We start from the raw sequence: 21,201 nt of genomic DNA, 5'->3' as shown, positions 1-21,201 counted from the left end.
CATTGAACAGATGGATGCAAGGATTGGGCTTTCCATACTTTTTTACTCATATAATTGTGTTATTTCACTTCCAATTGTACCCAGGGAGAAGAGTCCGGTAAAAGTAAGAAAACTGTGTATAGGCCAACAGGCTGTGTTCTATAGGCACAGGCAGGAAAGAAAGTTCCATAGAACTGTTAGAGAAACGCAAATTAAAACTACAGTGAGGTTACTTCGCACAAACAGGTGAACAGTAACAGGTGAGGACAAGACTGTGATCCTGAGAAACGGTGTAGCGATTCCTACAAACACCAACAGCCAAGCTCCTCAGCCTCGACGACTGCACACAGCAAATCCTATTAGGGACTGCCAATTAGCCTAGTGATTATATAGTTATACAGGATGAGCTCCTTACTAGCCCCACAGTTAGAATACACAGTAAAGATAAGATCAAGTTAAGTCATCTTAACTAGAGAATAAGATATGACCAATCAGAAGCGAACTGGGACTTGACAAGGTCAAGACAAGTAAACACAAGCCAGAACTGCCACCCACAATCTAGAGAGATCAAAGATCTATCATGTACTGGCTTTCTAAGCAATGATACTAAGGAGTGAGAAAATGGTTCTTAATAGATTCAGATAAGACAGGTCCATGCTACGCTACCAAATAAACTTAAGCTTCACCTTGGAGAAGTCACACACCTGCACATGAGACATGCTGTGTATGTGTGAATAATTGTTCTCACAAATAGGTCAGAATCTGGCCTCAGCCTAGAGACAGCAACAACATGTCACTGCCCTGGCACAGCAAAGATAAAAAGCCATTTACAAAACCATAGTCTACACATTCTCACCCAGCACATTCAATTGCCATGGATCCTGACACTTTCCTCTAATAGAGCTTAATGAAAAAGTAAGTTCTTTACCTTTCTTGTGAGTGGCACTTCAATGGGGACAGGAACAACTTCAGCCAGCAAGCAACCATAGAAGGCCACCATGAAAGCAGCAGGGTCATTGTTTGGGAACACTAGCGCCACCTGGAGATGTGCAAGACACAAAGCTGAGACAACGTAGGACTTACATTTTCGAAGACAATAGAATGAAAAATTTAAGTCCCCAGCACAGTGTACAGGCTGGCCAGTAAGATCAGTGCTTAGGAGGCAAAGGACTATAAATTAAGAGCGACCACAGCACATCACTCAAAAGTGATGGATGCTAAGAAAAAAGGTTTTATGTAAAAAGAATAACAGGAGATATTTTAATAGGCACCCCATACTTTTTCTTCAACTTACATGGAAGGGAAACATTAACAGCTGCCAATTATACCCCCATACCAGACAACACCTTATTTTATTGTTTGCTTCTTATCTTTCTCAGCCACATAATTTTCATATACAAAAACAAAACAAAACAAAAACAAAAACAAAAACAAAAAAAAAACAAAAAAACCCCAAGCCGGTGTACATAATACATGGATTTTTGCTGTTTTCACTGGTCTATACAAATAACTGCAAGTTCTGAAATAGTTCTTACAACTAAAATTAAATGTTTATATAATTCTTTACTGGGTATCTGGGCAAACGCTTACGAGCTAGACCCAGTTGGACTTAATTCGGATGCTAAGTTACTTCTTAGTTCTAGGATCTTATGCACAATTTAGTTGTAAGTCATAGTTCCTTATATGAGAAAAAGAAAAGGAGCAACAACAAACTGCACCTGACTGTCCTGGTAAAGGTCAAAGGACAGAGTTTACAGAAGCATGATACATCACATGCACTACCAGTAATCCTCATATTACCAATCCTGGCATAGTCTCTTAACACTGAACATGTATGTTTTCACTGCCTACTTACTATAAGTATTTAATTGTCCCTGGTCTTCCCTTGCTCATCCAACCTGCCCAGTTTAGCCAGTCCGAGAGTATATTATGACCCACCACATAATCCTGGGTGTAATTTCTAAATAGGTTTTCCAACACTCTAACAACATGGCCATATCCTTAAGTTTTTCCTCTTATAGATTCCTTTTCATTTTCCACATCTACCTTTTTATGTCTTGCTATTATGTTCCCTGGTATTTGTGCTTACTATATTTGACACAGAGATTTCTTGAAATGTTTTCATATTTTTGGTATATATTTGATGTTTTAAATGTGTTTTCTTTATATTCATAGGTAATAAATATTTGAGCCAATTCCTCCCTCCATGCCTTTGAAAAGAACTGAGACAGTTTTGGTATGGATATAAATCCTGAGAAATGTGTTAAGTGGTTTATAATTAAGTATCAGAGAATGTACTCATGCAAACTAGAAGGGCGATGACACGTCACAAAGCAGTATCTTCTGGGATGGTCACCCTACGTGGAGACTGTCTTTGAATGTCAGTATGTGGTACATGACTATTTGCAGCACAGCCAATTTCATGTTTAACCTATCCCAGCACTGTCAAGTGTTACTGGAACTCACTGGCTTTAGGAAGTTTTGGTTGGGTGGTTCTTTTTCTGTTTGTTTATTTAATAGGATCCCACTGTGCTCTTCAGGACTCTGCCTCTGTTTTCACCTAACTCCTCTAACGTGTTGCTGCACCTACAGTGTTAACTCTTTACAGACCCTGGGGTCTATTTTCACAGGCACATGAATCCAAAGATTTAGCACATAGGCATCATTTCTGTACTTTCTTATTCTGGAGTTCCAAATGATTCTTTAAAAATGTTGTAAGTGGCCTTAATAATTCTGGTAAAAACATTTAGATAAGATAGTCTAGCATATTTAAAATCTAAGATAAATAGGCTTGCACAAAAGAATACTGATGGTAGTTATGAAGCCAGGAGCTGTATCTTAAATTTAGCCATGCTGGGTATTTTGCAATACAGGAAAGGTGCTGGGAAAAAATTAAGTTCTGGATTACATGATTTCTTTTTTACATGGATTAAAAAACCAGCTAGAACAACCAGGAGGAAAGAAGAAGATATATTTGAATGTATAAACATATTAACAGAAAGTAATTTTTTGAGACCAAGTTTCATGTGTATCTGCCTTCATAAGGCAGTGTGTGTTGGTAGCATTTTTTCATACAGGTAGACTCACGAAGAAGCAAGACACAATTGTATTCCTTCCAACCTCACTCTACACAAAGGAGGAAGAACAGGCTGAGTTCTGGAATCGGAAAACAGAGGTTACCTAGTTATTTGAACCTCACTTACCCTGTCTCCAGGCCGTACCATAGGTTCTTGCTTTGTACCTAATTTATGTAGAATGTTGTAAGCAACCTTCATACTTCTTGTCCATAGTTTGCCTGTTGATATAAAGCATAAACATACAAACAACTTAACAATACACACGCATTTTCAACTATGTTCTACTGTGAATGTACGACTAGCATTTTGGCGTCTAATTCATTCATCTATTCCACTCAGTGTATGTGGTTGGAAGGGAAGTGTCATGTGGAAAACTTCTGACATCAAGGGGGCAGGGATGAAAAGACTATAAAACTCAAAGCTAAAAATGCACTCAGACGTACTAGAGATTTAAAAAACATCGGGGGGCAGGGGGAGAGAGAGACACACACACAGAGACAGAGACAGAGAGAGAACAGAGAGAGACAGAGAACAGAGAGACAGAGACAGAGAGAGAGACAGAGACAGAGACATATAGGGAGATAGGGATGGAGGGAAGAAGGAAAGGAAGGAGGGAGGGAGAGAGGGAAAAGAGATTGGAAATTTTAATTTTAGCCTGTTTAGCCTGTTTAGCCTGCCTTACACTTGGCCTATGACAGGGAAGAAGTTGATGGGGCATGAGTCTTAGTAGTTAATAGTATACAGCTATGGGAATGGGAGGGACGGTATCTTGAAATATCCTCTCTCACAAACAAACTTTACCCAAAATTTGTTTTTGTTTTTTATTTTAAGCCTTCAGCTTAAGTTCCTAGAATAAGGCCTAAATACGTACTAAAAGCTGACACATTACCAGAGAATCAGAACCAAGTCTTAACATCTTAATTTCTGTTCGTGTGTTAAGCACTTACTGCAAAGCTACAGGAATCTTTAACTGCCATCTTTCTACTAGATTAAGCAGGGGCAAGGGGCCCCAGTGAGAGGTTTCACAGATCTATCAGGGATATCAATCTGTTATAAATGTGTGCTCTCTTGGGCAACTGCAATGAACACCAGCTGTATAAAAATGGCTCTGACACATCACTCAAACCCTGATTCCCTCCAAGTTGTAAACTTCTCAGAGTGGACATTTTCTAATCTCAGGGTTTGAAACTTGGAAGAAGAACCTTTGCACTTAAAGTGCAAATTTTGGGGTTGGGGATTTAGCTCAGTGGTAGAGCGCTTGCCTAGGAAGGGCAAGGCCCTGGGTTCGGTCCCCAGCTCAAAAAAAAAAAACCAAAAAAAAAAAAAAAAAAAATAAAGTGCAAATTTTTGTAATTTTAAAATTCTGAACTCTAGAAAAAAATTCTAAGTGGAATACGAATGTAAATTTGTGTTTAAGATAATTTTCTCTTTTCCGAAAAGTTTCAACAAATTTTATTTAAGAACAAAAACAAACTCTGAAGGACCTTCATATTTCAAGCCTTTATCCTGCACTCATAGATGTCCTGGTAATCCTGAACAGTGTGAAATAAAAGCAACTTCAAATCTAAAGAGCGTTTTTGCATTCAGAAGGTATTTTTTCTAGCACAGTCAAAGACACTCAGCTACTGAGAGCTTTCAAAATAAATCAAGGTTCTAGACAGTATATTCATGTAAAAGAATATAACACAGATTAATCTAACTGTGTCTCAATATAGTCCATGTCTAATTTTCTTCAGGTGAACAGAAATTCCCTTGGTTTATAACACAGTTTTTACTTAAAAAAAATTAACTGAATTTGAAAACAAAACAAAAAACCTGAATTTGTTTTATTTCCTGTTAGAACTGAAGCTACCTGAATTAATATTGTTGCTATTCTCCATCCATCTACTTGTCTGCCCCCTTTGTGGATAGCAAGCTAGGAGAGTGTTTTATCTTTCACTGCTCTAATTCTCAAGACAATTCTTGATTCTCAGTATATGCTAAACACTTTTGGGAGAGTTCACTAATGTCATATGCAAGAACCAATTAAGTCCACAGTCATGGTATGCAGCTTAATGTAACTCGTAAGTATTTCATTACTAGATATTAAGATTTCATTCATGCTCTCTTCCTCATCTCAACCCCACAGATCCTTAAAGTCATTTGATATCTCACTTGGGGAGTTCACTTCTCTATCAGTGGTCATCAGTTTGTGAGAAACAATTCAGGAGCAATGTTTTTCCACCATAAATAATTTAAGCCTTTAAACCTTCCTTACTGTGAACAAAACTGGGAAACTATTCTAGCTGAATAATTACATTTTGTTGTCACTGAATAAAATGAAAAGCAATGTGTTATAAACAAACCAATCAATTAAAACTATTACAGTTTGCTAATGCTTTTACTTCATTTTTGGCTAGGACAGCGGGGGGTTGATGTCATTATATATTCCCACACTATCTAGTTTTACATAGAGTCTCGCAAAACTACAGAATCCACACTTTGAGCAAAAATTCTTGAAATATACTTAGAATTTTTACATCTTGTAGTTTTCAGAGAAAAGGAAACTGAGTAAGTCAAGTGCCAGTATAAATCAAAGGGGAATAAGCACTTCTTAGAATGGCTGACAAAGACTGTTTTCTTCAGCTTCACTTGGATTTGAATGACATCTAAGCTACTTACTGAGAGGTTAACTGCAGGGAAAGGGCATGAACGAATATGGAAGGGGTAAGTGGAAAGGCTATCTGGTACATTCCTAACTCCAATAGCTAACTCTGACACACTTGAAGTAACTCAGAATGGATCGGGAGCTCACCCCTTTCTGAGGAGCTATTGGCAACTAACTGGAACAGAAGAGTCCATTTCCTTCAGGGATTCAGATGCTACCCATGCTCCAGTAGATGGTCCTACAGCCATGCATATACAGATACAGATAGCACTAAACAAACTGACTCAGTGGGTGCTGGGAGGAAGAAACGAGCACATTAAAAGTTCTGAGTAAGAAGGGGTGGTGGAGATAGAGAAAGAATTGAAAGGCAAATACTGGAAAATAGATTTGAAAAATACATTACATGCATGTATGGATATTAAATATTTTAAAATAAAAGGAAAAATAGAAACATTTATATAGTAGGAAAAAAAAGTGTGCTTACGGCATCCTAACAGGAGAAGGGAAGGCGGGTGAAGATGGAGGGCCCACCAGGTGAGAGGAGGAAGGAACAGTGTGTAGCCTGCTTACTCTCCACAATTAGGGTTATGGCACTCCTGTTCTGCTGCAGTGTGAAGTACCAGATCCTTTATACCTTTATCTGCATTTTCTACTAGATATTCTACGTTTCTCAGCTGAGAATTCTGCTGCCTCAGGACTTAATAGAAAATTAAATTTGGGGGCTGAAGGGAAGCTTGAAGACTTTAAATACTAGAGTCCTTCAATTATACCAGTTTTTTCAGGCATTAGAACAACTTAAATTCAATGAGCCTTGTTCTCCCTGTATTTTCTAAGAAATAACCAGGCAATTTGTGGTTCATTTTTTTGGTTCCCACAGAGATAATACTCATCTATAGTATTCACCGTGTCAGCTAACAATTTTATATTATGTACTGATAAGGTATGAGCTTAGATTTAAAATATCTTTTTTTTTTTTTTTTTTGGTTCTTTTTTTCGGAGCTGGGGACCGAACCCAGGGCCTTGCACTTCCTAGGCAAGGGCTCTACCACTGAGCTAAATCCCCAACCCCAGATTTAAAATATCTTATATTTAAAAGATCTTACTTTCTAAAAATTTTTTAACAAGCAAAAATGAAGATTGACCCATAGCATATGACTGACAAATAATATTAAATACAGCAAATAGAAATACAGTAAAATGTATGTGACTTACCAGCAGAAGTTACAACATTTTGGGTACAGGTATGATGCATACATAAAACTATGTACCCCTCAAAGCGAGTCTGTTTCTTGTACCTCAAACTTATCATAGCCTTACCCAAAGGGCAAAGAGACAAGCACTGGTTTCCTCGACAACTGGTCACCAACAAACAAGGGCTGCAGTTTTAATCCATCGGTAAGCTTCTTCAGAAGCCATTTTTATTCAATTCTGACTTCCCAAGCCAGAGTACTATACCATTGTACAACACAAACTTAAGACACCTTCGTCAATGAATGCAGGCCACCAGAATGCACACAACTTCTGGGACAAACACAAAGCCTGGTGCTAGGGTCCCTACCTCCCAGTCAAGTAACTGTTGGAGCCATCGCTGTAATGCTGCAGCAATCCCAAACATAATCAGCACTCAATGTAGCCACAAATATAAAGAAATTGTAAAAAAAATATACTGCAAAACCTACATACTCAAGCCCAAATCCCATTTTGGTACCTGAAATGCACAAGTGCCCCGGGCCCAACTCTCCAAGTGTTTGGCTCTCCCTGGTTCTATTATGGAGCATCTGGCTCCTAACCTTGATGACTGATTTAAAACTCAAGCTCTTTCCTCATAATTATCCAACATGTTCGTAATATAAAAACAAAGCCAAAGTTTAAAAAAAGAGAAAAGCACTTTCTAATGTCATAGACGCAGAAGTAAAGTGAGCCATTTGTTCTTGTGGCTATAAAGCTTAAATCCTTGTAAAGCTGAAGTCGGTATTATGAAAATAGCTGTAATCTGTTTTCTCCATGGTGACACAACTAAAAGCAAGGCCTCCCTGGAGCACAGCCAGTATGCGCAAAAGTTTAGTCTGGGTTAAGGAGACTGTGAGAAGAACTAAGGGAAATCTGTTTGTCTGGCTTTCTGTACTGTGTATCCAAATTTTATTGTTTCTGAGTGATAGAGGTCCAAGTGGAGCCAATCAAACACAATCATAAATGCCATGAATCTGAATAAAAGATTAAAATCTCTTGAGTTTAAAAAGTCACAATTCTAAAAGTAAATTTCCAATGTTGAAATCCCAAAGGGCCAAATCCTGATCTCTGAGAGAGTAGAGGTAGACTTTGTCAGAGGGACAGATTGAGGATCAAGGTCAGGGATGGGTTAGTCCACTTAGATGCAGGATAGCAGCACATGACGCAGAAGAAATACCTAGAAATCTGGTCAAACATCATCTTGGATATGTCTGTGAAGTTGCTCAGAGATCAGTGTGGGTCTGAACAGACCAACTAGGGATGGTAACTCTTGATACTAACTGATACCAACTACCTAGCTAGGAGACCAGAAAGAACATGGCAGAAAGTGAACTGCTCTTTCTCCGGGAACTAGAAAGAAGTCTTTCTTTGCTACAGCAGAGATTAGAATCCCAGGCGTGGGAGGAGGAATTAGCTCACTGGCAGTATGTGAGCCTGACATGCACACAATCCTGATTCAACCCCTACCAGAGCAAAATAATGGCATAAAGTAAACACAAGTCCAGAATCGGTAGCCTCTGGACTCCCAAGAGTCAGCAGGCTTTAGCTTCCTACTGTTTAGAAGCGTCAGCATTACTTTGTATAATTTGGTGTGCTGTATCTCTTACTGTTGTGCTGCTCTTATTCCAGTAATGGGATACAAATGACATACCATGCAGACAGCTCTAACTCATTTTATGCATTTTTGCCTCTGCAAAGGTACCTATTGTTTGCATATGTAAATGTGATTAAATTTCCTGGAATCAGTAATTGTCCTTGTTATATACTTGTACTCCTCTATGATAAAAATTCCCCAGACCTCAGCTTTCTGCTGACTATAAACATAACACTGACCCAAATGGCTTTGATCAACCTTGTCAGAAGACTGGGGCTATCCACTATGGCAGTACCGAGGACCGGGTCATAGAGCTGGATGTGTGTAACTGCCAATGCTAGAGATACACATGCAGACCTTTGCTTTCTGACATAGCTCTTTATGAATGCAGCAATCTACTTATAAGTTTACGTGACTTGTATGAATAAACCTGAGTGTTTAGCTTGGCAAAAAATGTTTCTGTTCTTATATATATTTACTGTAGAAAGTGGCCCATGAACTATTATGCCAACATTTTCCTATCTTTCTACTATAAATCTCTATTTTAAAATGTAAGCAAAGCCAGGTGTGGTGCATGCCTTTAATCCTGGCATCAGGGAAGCAGAAGGTGAGTGGATCTCTGAGAGGTTCAGGCCATCCTGGTCTATATAGCAAGTTATAAGGAAGCCAGGGCTGCATAGAGAGACTGTCTCAAAACCACACACATACACACACACACACACACACACACACACACACACACACACACGTAAAATGTCATCTATAGAATTTTAAATGTTTTTCCATAACTATTTTTTGAAATTTAAAACTTCTGGGATGTTAGACTTCAGGAGTTTCCATCATCTTTTGAGTTGGCATCTGGGAATACAGCATATTGGTATTCTGGGGAATTATGACTCAAATCTAGGCCCAAAGGCTTGATAGATACTTTGTACTGATTACCAATGAAAGCATTCATTTGAGAAAACCAAGATCAAGTGTCAGAGTTACAATCATAGCTTTATATATCCATTTCTGGTTTTAAGTTAAAAAATAAAGTAATAACTCCTCTATCAATACAATTTTTTTTATGAAAAATTTCTTTAAATTTTCATCTACTTTTAAGCCAGAAACAAGCAAGGCAACACAGACATAATTAGCCACAGAAGATGTATGGCCCCTTCAACAGGGGTCTGTGCAGGGAAGGCCGAGGTCCGAGAGTGAACCAAGTGGCATTATGGGATTACCGTAAGTGAGGATGTACAGGGGTTTTCCATTTGTGTCCATGGTGGTCAGGCAGGGAGCCTTCGGAGAGATGGTCCCCCATCGTTGTAGTGCAGCTTCTAAAGAGGGTGGCCAGTTTGTGACGACTCCCAACTGCTCCCCTCTTGTGGCCAGCATCTGGGCGCCCTCTGGCTTTGGTTGGTTTGGATCTGGTTGTTGAACTAAATACATTTAAACATACAATATTTTTAAGAAAAAGATATCCATTTAATGTTTTTTTTTAGTTGTTTATAAAATATCTAAGAGACTGATACTGAAGGCTGATGGCAAACATGCTTTCTTAAAGTCAAACCACTGGGTTCTTACAGTTTCCAAGGTAGCAGGGAACAGGGGACTTAGGTAGGTGTGAGAACATTTGTAGGTAACACACAAAACTGAACCACATGCCTAGAGTCTCACATTTAAATGCATGGGTTTAAAGTTCTAATTGTTAGCACACGGTATTCAAAACTCCAAAAGGCTCAGCTCTTACATTATACTTTTCCCTTGAATGACAAGATATAGGCAGAAATCTACAAATACTCTGAGTAACAAAAGGACAGTAAAGGGACTTTCAAGAGTAAAACTCAGGCCTCATCATAGAGCGCAACCGCTTGTTTAGTTTAGATAGGGGTGAAGTAACATCATCTCCCCTATTTCTAGAGAAGCGTTCTCTCAGAGATTGAAGTGTCACCTCAACCTGCCATCTGGAAAAGTCAGCAGAGCCTTCCATAAATTTTATTATATTTTTCAATTTTCATGTGCATATTTGCATTGTGTGCATGTGTGTACATGTGGATGTGTGGTCACGTATACATGTGAGAGTGCATTTGGAGGCTGGAGACTGATGTGAGGAACTGTCTTCCATCATTCCTCTCATTCATCGAGGCAGGGTCTCTCAGTCAAATCCAGAACTAACAGATGAGGTTAGTCTCGCCCAGCAGCTTTCTCTGGTGATCTTGTCTATACTTTCCCAAAATGCATTTTGTATGAGTTCTGGGGTCTGAAATCCTATCCTCACACCTGTGCCGAGCACTTCCTCCTGCAGTCATCTGTTTCTCCATCCCTCTGCTGAGTCTTAACTTCAATAAAGAAGACACTTGGGTTTGAGCCAACAACAGATCTCTTCTGTTCAATTTTGTTTCAAGTTGTCTAGTTCTAACTGAGGTAGGGGGCAGAGTCCCCACTGTGTTTCTCCAATCTCAAAAGCCTTTGTAGAAAAATACACTTTGGCTTTGAGCCAAAGATCTTTATAATTTCATTTTGCTTTTATATCATGGCACTAAGTTCTTACAATGAGGCCCAAGTCACAGAACAACATCACGTTGCACTGAGGGGGCAGATGGCTTCAAAGCTCTAATTGTGTGGCACTTGGTGCACCTTTCAGATATGCATTGGAAACACCAACCTACACTGACTTGGCGCTCTATTATTGAGGGGAGGCTAGATTATCACTCTTAACAAAATAAAGAGTTTGCATAAAATGTAGCACTGTACAAAGAGCCAAGGACTTCATAAAAGAAGGGGTAGAAAGAAATACTTACCTTCTAACAATTCCTCAAAGTCATCAACAAAGAATTCCCGTAATGGTGGCCTCTTCGGTCGTTTAAGGGTATTGACAAGCTGCTGAATTTTTGCTGATACCCGGCTACTTACTGGTACACCTGAAAAATAGGAACCACCGTGGACATAAAACAAACTCCGGAAGGAATAAGAGAATTTATGAGAAATTTCCTAAACAAGGTTTTTGTTTCCTGTCATGGGGATACGTCGCAAAGCCTAGTGCATGCTAGACAAGGAGCCTAAGCACTGGCCTGGACCTCCACTAGTCAGAAAGAATTTGTAAAGTGTACTTTCAGAGCCGAAAACTAAACCTAGGTCTGGAAATATAGAAAAAATTCTCAACATCTAAACACAGTATATTCTCATCAATTAATCCCAATCAATTTGGTTCTGATGAATCCAAGACCAGTGGTAAGCATAGGTAAGAATTTTAGTACTACCTCTGGGTATGATTCTGAGGTGAGGGTGTATGTAGTATGAAACATAAGACTACACAACGCAGGAGTCAGAATTTACCTAATTCAGAAAGATATTTAGAATGAATAACCTAATTCTGACATAATTTAGACAGAATTTACCCAATTCTGAAACTTGACAGATTTCAAAGATGACAAAGTTTTTAAAATAATGACAAGAATAACCTCAATGATCAGTTTTAATAATGGGTATACAGGAGAACTAAAGCCAATGCGGTGGGATGGAAAGACAGCCAATTCTGTAAGAAACAGAATGGTCATAGTCTTAGTCGATATTTATGTTTAAGTAGCATTAGGACTGCAACCATGCTGAGGACAGTGTGCCATTTGTTAGAGATGGCCAGGGCAAGCTATTTAATTGTGAACCACCCAGTTGTCATAGTAACATCAACAACATTGTAGGGAACATGTACTGCAGCATGTTGATACTGTTTTGTCCATTTTTCATAAAATAAAAAAAAGTGTAATTTTACTGCCAGTTCCTATGCTAACTTTTATGAGCCTGGCAATTAAAGCAGAATAGAGCAGAAAGTTCACAGCTGAGGTTTGCTGATTTGCACTGAATACTGGGAACTAATAATGTTACTATAAAATACCATGATTAAAATATGGAACTAAGGGGTTGGGGATTTAGCTTAGTGGTAGAGCACTTGCCTAGCAAGCACAAGGCCCTGGGTTCCGTCCTCAGCTCCGAAAAAAAGAAAAAAAATATGGGAACTAAGAGAAGCCTTTTACACTGTGTTTTATCAAAGCACTGATAATTCACTTCTAATTTTAAGAAAAAGAAGATGACTCCTTCTCCCAATATCTAAGGCATTAACAACACCCCTTTAAATCATTGTTTTTTCACTTAACTTCATTTTGCCTTCTGAAGTAGGCATTCAAGGTCTTAACACTGATACTGTAATTTCTTAGGGATTCTAATGATTCAACCAGTTTTAGTTATACATTAGCAAAAACATCAACATCTCGTTAGATCTATTTCTTCTCATTGCTAAATTACACAATATTTACATTCTTTTTAATAAGGAGAAATTATTAAACAACTTGGAGATAATTTGCATTTTTTTGGTCAGGTCACCTTCTAGTAGAGTTCCTAAGGAAACGGAAAGCAATGAGTGTCTAGGGGTAGCGCACTCAGTCTGAAAGATCAAGAGTCTTAGTGAGGACAGAAGTACAGAGTTCACACAGGAGGAAGCACCTCACTGTAAGACATACCATCCCCAGTCTCCATGAGCTCAGCATTGCCATACTTTGGTGCTGTCCGGGATGTGGTAGAGCCCTGTGGCCTTTCCACTTGTATTGAGTGTTCTGAGGTGTATGTGGTTACATCAGGAGGTGCAGAATGATTTTCTGTAAAGAAGCACAGGAGACAATTTTCTTAGGAGCTTCATTGTTATTCTGAAGGTCAACTAATTAGGGCCTGAAAAATGTCTAGAATATGACAAACTCATACAAGAGAATCACTTGGACCCAATATGGTGACACAAGCCTGCACTCCACACACTTGGAAGTGGATGAGATGAAGATCAATTTTTGAGGCGAGCCTAGCCCTATATAAGAAAACACCGTATCTCATTAAAAAAAAAATTACCCTAAAGCAAAGTCAACCACAAAACTTCCAAACGAAGGTACGTGATTAAGTTAAAATAATGTGTACCGTCTCTAGTGGAAAACGGTACAGATTCAGACTTAATTTAATAACAGGAGCAAGATCAATGAATCGCTGTCACATTTTCACTCGAGTACTGTCTACCATGATGGAGCAAGGCACTTAGTGTGACAACAGAGGCAGCAAACAACTCACGCTTTGACCCTGACAGCCAGGGCTTAAAGGGCAACATTGTTGATTCCAGGAGAGCCTGAGAAACAGGTAATCACCTTGTGCCTCAGTTTTCCTACCTATCAAATTGAAGCCGTAATGGCAATCCCCTTAGATATTCAACAGATTGAACAAATCAATACATGCAAAACTCTCAAGGTATTTCTGATAAATGATGAGAGACATCAAGAAATAGTTAACTACTTTAATTAAAAACTGAATAATCTTAAATAGTTACTCAAAAAAAGGTTATAATCTAATGTGTACTAAGTGTCACATCATAGCTATCTTATTTAGAGTTGTGATAAAATACCATGACCAAACAAACATGGGGAAGAGGGAATTATCTGGCTTACACTTCTACAGCATTGTTCATTATCAAAGAGATTCAGGACAGCCACTCAAACAAGAAAGAAATTTGGGGGCAAGAGCTGATGCAGAAACCATGAAGAGTGCTCCTTTACTGACTTCCATTCACGGTTTGCTCAGTCTGCTCCCTTATAGAACCCAGGACCAGCAGCCCAGGGACAGCACCACCCACAGTGGTGCTCTCCCTCAACACTCACTAATTAAGTAAATGCTCTACAAGCTTGCCTACAGCCTGATCTTATGTAGGCATTTTCTTAACTGCAGTTCCCTCCTCTCATATGACTTTAGCTTGTCTCAAGTTGGCATGGAACTATCCAGTACAAATGTCCAAGGAACAGGGCAAACTTCCCCCATAGGATTCAGAGTTAACTCCTCAATGGTTAAATGGCAATAGAACAGTTTTTATAATTATTAGAGCATTAAGACCATGTACAAGAGATGGTCAATGAATTAGACACATGTAAGTTCTAATAATGCATTATAAGAATGCTAATTATGATTCACTAATGCGTATTACATGGAAACTTTAGATCACTTCCTTAATACTACTCCATGTTAGAAGTATATAGTCTTATACTACCTGAAGGTGGCTGTCTTAGTCACTCTTCTATGGCTATGAAGAGACACTAGGACCAAGGCAATTTTTTTTTTTTAAAGATAAGATGTATTTATTTTATGTGTATGAGTACACTGTCACTGTCTTCAGACACACCAGAAGAGGGCATCAGATCCCGTTACAGATGGTTGTGAGCCACCATGTGGTTGCTGGGAACTCAGAACCTCAGGAAGAGCAGCCAGTGCTCTTAACTGCTGAGCCATCTCTTAGGCCCCAACCAAGGCAATTCTTATAAAGAAAGCATTTAATTGGAGGCTTGCTTACATTTCCAAGCTTAGTCCATTATTACCACAGCAGGAGCACTGCAGCAGGCACAGCAGGTGGGATGCTAGAACTGTAGTTCAGAACTACATCTTGATCTGCTGGCAGAGAGAGAACCTGGGCCCAGCATGGGCTTTTAAATCCTCAAAACCCACCATACCCCTCAGTAACACATTTCCTCCAACAAGGCCACATCTCCTAATCCTTTCAAACAGTGCCACTATCTAATGACTAAGTATTCAATATACTAACCTATAGGGGCCATTCGTACTCAAACCACCACGACAGTCATATAGAAAAGTCTTTCTTCTTTGGCCTCTTTAACCTTACACTCAGGTTCTGTTTTATGGACACCTCCAACAAAAAAGCACAAAAACACCACATAGCAAAACATGGCATCAAACAGGCTATAAAAAGCACACTTTTATAGTCAGACAACTAAAACAAGAAGATGAAGGCCAGCCTGTTGGACCTTAGGCACAAATGTGCACAAGAGTTAGGGGGTTCTACTTATGTTCATGAATGACAAAAGACCTTCCACTGATTTGAGGGTGTTACAAATAAATTTTGCCCAGTAGACAAATATACAAATATTAAGCAAGTAGATAATGACTGAATTTCTACAGAAATTTGCTTGCACGTACTATAGAACTCTCTTGGATAAAGATTGGTAGTTGGGAGGGAGTAGTCTACCTTCCTGAGGAGGCTTCATATGACAACCCTGGGTGACCAGCACATCTGATCCACCAGAACCATATTTGAGAAATATGCACAGGACTGACTCACATGGGTCCAAGTTCTGTAATGAAGCTCCTATACCTTTAGTTCCTATTTTCTAAATGATGGTGACACCTATCTTATACTTACCTCACAGTGGCAGTGAGGAAAACATACATACACTAGTGCTATCCTTCCCTATCATTGTACACACACTGTACTGGAGGAGATTCTCACCAGCATGTCATTCTATGATGTACACATGCACATTCAATAGCCAGTTAGAATCAGTTGGCTGAGTTATAATCAGTTGGTTGTATGAGGCTTGAGTCATGGGATGTTTTGCAGAAGTAAGGGTGACAATAGACTCCTAAAAGGAGCATCCACCACGTTCCTTCCTAAGGGTATCTGTTCTTTCATGGTCTGAATTCTCAGCTTGCACCTCAACTCTCAGTTCATCAGAATGGAACTGTATGTTTAGGGTCAAGTACTTTGCTGATGGTCACAAAAACAAATAAACAAACAAAAACAAAGCTAGTGAAATGGACCCCAACCCACTATTATTTGATGACCTTATCAGAAAAGAGCATCAGGCCAAAGAGATGGCTCAGTAAATTACTCATCAAGTCTGATGACATCAGTTTGATCCCACAAGGCAAAAGAAGACAACAGACTTCCAAAAGTTGTCTTCTGACCTCCACATATGTTCCATGGTGCACACATTCTCTCAACATGCATACCCAAACAAACCAAAAAACAAACAGTCAACTAAATAAATAACTTTTAAAGAAAGAAAGAAGACTCAGGGTGCAATCATAGAGAAGAGACCATGTGGAGATTACAAAAGACATGGCTCTCTCCAAGCTAGGGAGAAAGGCCTCAGAGAACCCGACAGTCTCACAGTCCATGCCATTTCACTATGACCAGCAGATAAACAGCTCCACATCCTTATGGGCAATTTCTGAGATCCTAGCCCCAGAAAGGTGTGCCTCTGCCATGAATAGTAATGTGAAAGCAGGAGGGAGGACATGCCACTCAGTCACTCCTATGAGTGAAGTAGGAAGAGAATCATCCAAGTTTCCTCTTCATCGTCTTCAACTCTGTATTTATCCTTGTCACATCCCATCTGTGCTTCTGCCAAATAGGCTCTCGTTCATGTTTCCAAACTATCTAATTCTCTAGAACTCCACTACCTCACGGCCAAACATTACACCCTCTGGAGCATCCCATCACAGAAACCACCACTGAATACCCCACAATGCATGCTAACTTGTAATGAACAAGATCCAAAAGGCGTCCTGTAAAATAGCACCCTCTGTGTCTGAACATCCTGAGGTTCATTTGATTCACGTTAGCCATGCATTTCAACATACTGTATCATTAGGGCTATCCAATCAGTTTTCATTAAACAGAATTCCCACTTCTGTGAGGGGGTGAATAATGATTCTAATATATCTGAGAGAATAAAATTAGGAACAGTGACAGCTGGGTAACTTCAAAGTCTTTCCAGATTTGTATGTGCTGGTTAGTTTTTATTATCTACTTGACACAACCTACGACACACGGAGGGGGAGGGAACTTCATTTGAAGAACTGCTCAATTAGAGAGGCCTGTGGCCTATGACTGAGGAATTCTCTTAATGGATGATTGGTATGAGAGGGTCCAGCCAACTGTGGGAAGTATTATCCACAGACAGGCTATCTTGGGCTACACCAGAAAGTTAGTTGAGCCAGAAAATAAGCCAGTAAGAAGCATTCCTCACACGGTTTCCAATTGTGTCTGCCCTGACATCCTCCAGTGAATTATAAACCTTTTCTTCCCCAAGTTGCTTTTGGTCAAAGTATTTTATCACAGCAAAAGAAAGAAAAGCAGAACAGTTTATGTATCACCTCACCTCTTTCCCCTCGAGATCCCCCCATCTGCCCTCCCATAGCTATAGTTACCAGTGGCTTTAAAACACACTCTGCCCCTGTAATGACACAGGACACCTATTCTAGTATATGTCAGGATTTGAGGAATGTTTTGAAAACCCTTGCAAATAGCACCTCTCTGGAAACCCCTGCTGAGGGTTGAGGAAAAAGTGGGTTCAGACTAAAAGGGCAGGTTCAAGGTTTCAAGTGCTCATAAGCTCTATGCTGCTGGAGGCCAAGCAGTCCCTATGCATCAGAAAAACTTGAAGAGCTCTCTTATCACAGGGATTTGTGTCTTTTCAGACCTCTCGCTGCTCAGCTCAGTTTCACAGACTTTGTTGTTTGGTCTGTGTGTGCGTGTTCATATTCTGCAGACACACATACTCATACATCTACCGCAGAGGTCAAAGGTTGATGTTGGATGTTTGCTCTCATCAGTTGCTCTTCATCTTATTTGTTAAGACAGAGTTACTTAACTTAAGCTAAGCTGGATATCTAGGAACTTAACAATCCAACTGTCTCCACCACCCTGAGTTCAGTTAAAGATACTTGTGGCCATACTTAGCTATTTACATGGTTGTTGGGAATTTGAACTCAGGTCCTCATACTTGCATGAGCCAACACTATCAACTGTACCATCTCCCTAGTCTTCATCTGGCTTTTAAAATCAAAAGAAAATAACCCCCATCTTTCTGGATCCATGGCAGGGGTAGCTGGCGCTGTACACCCTTTTCCTTCGAGCTACCTTTGAGACCTCTATGTCCCCAAACAGCATGTGAGTGTCCCACAGGAATTACCGGATCACCTACACTGGTATCACCACTGCTCTACCCAATCAGAGTAGGTCCTTAAAAACTTGAAGTTGGAAACTGTCCAACAGGAAGATAGAGGATGCTGTAACTCAACCATTTTCATGAAAGTATATGCAAACTGTTTTTTACTTTGCATCAGTACCAGAGTATCTTAATTCAGCGTCATGCCCTCAACATGCAAGGACATTTTAAATTCCTGTTTATAAACAGCTGTCTGCTGGCCCCAATCAATATCAAGGTATTAGCTGATCTTATCTGCTGAACCTTCCTGAGTCACTGCCTCATCACTGATCTAAGTCCTTCCTAGTCACATACTCTGTTAGATCTCTTCATTCTAGCGTCCAGCGTATGGAGTTATAGAATGACCTCCTTAGATACTGAAGCTATAAAATATTTATAACCTATATAATCTATGCTCAATCAATGTAGGACAATTCGGAGTGTGAGTGACTATATGAATGAACACATTAGCAACTATTTCCAGAGAAGACCAAGGATGAATTGCTAACATTATTCTCAAAGCAGAATTCTGTAATCTTAACTGTAGAAATGGTAGTCCAAAGGGCCAACCGTAGAACTCACTCAGGAGCTGTATTATTAGTTCAGTCTTTACATAAATTTTAAGGAAAGATAAAAAAAAATCTTCAAATTTGGTATTAATATGTAGAATACAATGTGGTGTTGGTTGACTGATGGAGAATGGGTAATGAGTTACTATTTCAAAGGAACCCAAATTTCTCATTCATTGAAAAGTTTTATGCCCTACAGTCTAGTGGATATTTCAACCACCACTGCTCAGTGAAAGCAAAAACAAACAAACAAACAAACAAAAACAAAAACAAAACAAAACAAAAAAACCTGCCCATTTGCAAAAAGGATGCCTATGAGACAGGCCCATCAGACCATTCAGCCTACCCAGTCTGCTGTTTCAGGTTCTTGGCAGGTCATGGGCTGTGCTTCTACAAAACAATATAAACCAAAATACTTCAATAAGAATGCAGAGGATATTTGAACAAAGAGGCAAACCAGAATGCTCTAGAGTCCTGAAATTAAAATTTAAGAGTTGTCCAAACTGTGGGTGACACTTGACAAGCCACAAGATTTGCATGAACACAGGTTGGCCATACCTTTTGGTCAGGTGTAAATACTCTTCTTTAAAACACAACTGCATTAGACATGACCTAGTCCTCCACAAGGCACCGGATGGCGACAGAAAGCAGAAGACCCTTATAATGTCAGAGCATTCAATTACGTCTGCCAACCACTGCCTGCTCCAGGACACTCAGTGAGCTTGAGTTCTCACCGAGTCAATATCCTCTCCCATGTGCAATTAAGAGGAAGACAGGACATTCCTCTCTACAGTCTCCCTATGGTAGAAATTGAGTAAAATAGTCTCTAATGGGGATGCAGCAGCAACTGTTGTCTCCTACTACAGCACACAAGAACACACACACAATGATGCACCTATTATACCCAAGAAAATATTGAATTCCTTTTACAGTTATTCAGGCAACACAACAATCCTCCTTTAACACAGCTTCTGCCATAGATTGATCTCTCCTGTTTGCTAAACTCCCAACAGTGATTCGTAACTACTCTTAAAATCTACATTATCTGTAAAACAAACCAAGAGAAGATTAGTTTGGAAAAGGTTTCTGTGGTTCCATATTGTAGGATCTGAGAGTCAAGATTGTCTTTCACGGACTATACACAGTTCCCTATATACTCTTCCTCATATTTATGATATAGAAATTCCAAAAAGATGTGATGTGCAAAACAAGGCTAGGACTATTATTTCTCAATGTGGCTGTAGAAACCCATTGACATCCTGCAACCAAAGGAACTGACGCAGAGGAATCCCTGGGCATAGGCTAGATTAGGGATTCCACTTAGCCTTTTGTCCTATGTCAGGCTCCAAGAAAGAATATGGGATATTCATGAGCATAGAGGTATGAATGACTATTACTACTTTCTAAATTAAATGCACTTAAAAACATAGGTAATTAGAAGTCAGTGTCTAGACGAAATTTTACCTTTTGTACCAATGAGGTATTGTTACAAAATTGAATAATAATTTCCTCCAGAGTGGAATGTGCAGAAGATGAAGGCTTAGCATACTTTTGGAGTTAATAAGCATGATTTCTATTTTAATAAATCAGTGTAAAATATGTTTTGAAGGATCACATTATGAAGTCATTTCTAGCAGAAAGTTACAAGTCCAAATCCACGTCTTAAGCATCTCCATAGTAAAATAGAGGACTGGACATGTGACACATGCCACCACTGACTGTTCTGCCTTGCACTATCTTACAGAAGATTCATGAATTTTAGTTTGCTTTTGGGTAAAACTGTTTGAAATTCTAAACTCTAGACTGACAAACTGAGTGGCTGTGGTGCCTGGCACTAGTTTTAGAAATATTAGCACACAGATGTGCCTTTGTTTGTGTAGCTTCTCTTCTGTGATGGAGGCACCATGCTCAACAGCTGCAGTTACCATTGCAGTTAGCACAGTCTAAAATATCTATTCTCTGTCCCTTTATAGGAAAGATCTGCTGAGCTGCTCTAAAATTATAATGTTCTAACCGAAATGCTACCTCCAGTTGAGAGGGGCTGGGACATTAGGGGGATATTAGCCCTTAGAAGCCAGGCTGTGGCATCATCACCAATTTCAGTATGTATGTCCTATTTTCAAGGCTATGAATGTTTGAAAAGTATAAATACTTATGATGATTACAGATAAATAAGGGTAATTTATAATGGTGGCTATTCAAACTCTCTGAATAAGTTTCCTAATAAAGCCGACTCTAAAATCAAAACATCCAGCTGCTGAGACTCTTGCTCATTATATAACAAATAATGCATCTGTGGTAGATAATCAAAGATTTC

The 21,201-nt window shown here is 39.3% G+C and overlaps 1 protein-coding gene across 2 annotated transcripts in view; it reads right to left on the bottom strand.

Annotated features, from left to right (window-relative positions):
• Dip2c (disco interacting protein 2 homolog C) overlaps positions 1-21,201 on the bottom strand; it is a 150,948-nt gene that overhangs the window by 104,350 nt on the left and 25,397 nt on the right. For both annotated transcript variants that reach the window (XM_032884503.1, XM_032884504.1), the window contains exons 4-8: positions 13,027-13,161; positions 11,314-11,433; positions 9,754-9,951; positions 3,183-3,274; positions 908-1,018 (exon numbers count right to left, since the gene is read on the bottom strand). In XM_032884503.1, the coding sequence (XP_032740394.1) occupies positions 908-1,018; positions 3,183-3,274; positions 9,754-9,951; positions 11,314-11,433; positions 13,027-13,161 (656 nt within the window). The remainder of the gene's footprint in view (positions 1-907; positions 1,019-3,182; positions 3,275-9,753; positions 9,952-11,313; positions 11,434-13,026; positions 13,162-21,201) is intronic.

The sequence above is a fragment of the Rattus rattus genome, chromosome 14, assembly GCF_011064425.1.
Source record: "Rattus rattus isolate New Zealand chromosome 14, Rrattus_CSIRO_v1, whole genome shotgun sequence".
NCBI classification, from domain to species: Eukaryota; Metazoa; Chordata; class Mammalia; order Rodentia; family Muridae; genus Rattus; species Rattus rattus.
The sequence above is the reverse complement of the archived record's forward strand: the minus strand, read 5'-3'. Positions and strand labels throughout refer to the sequence as shown.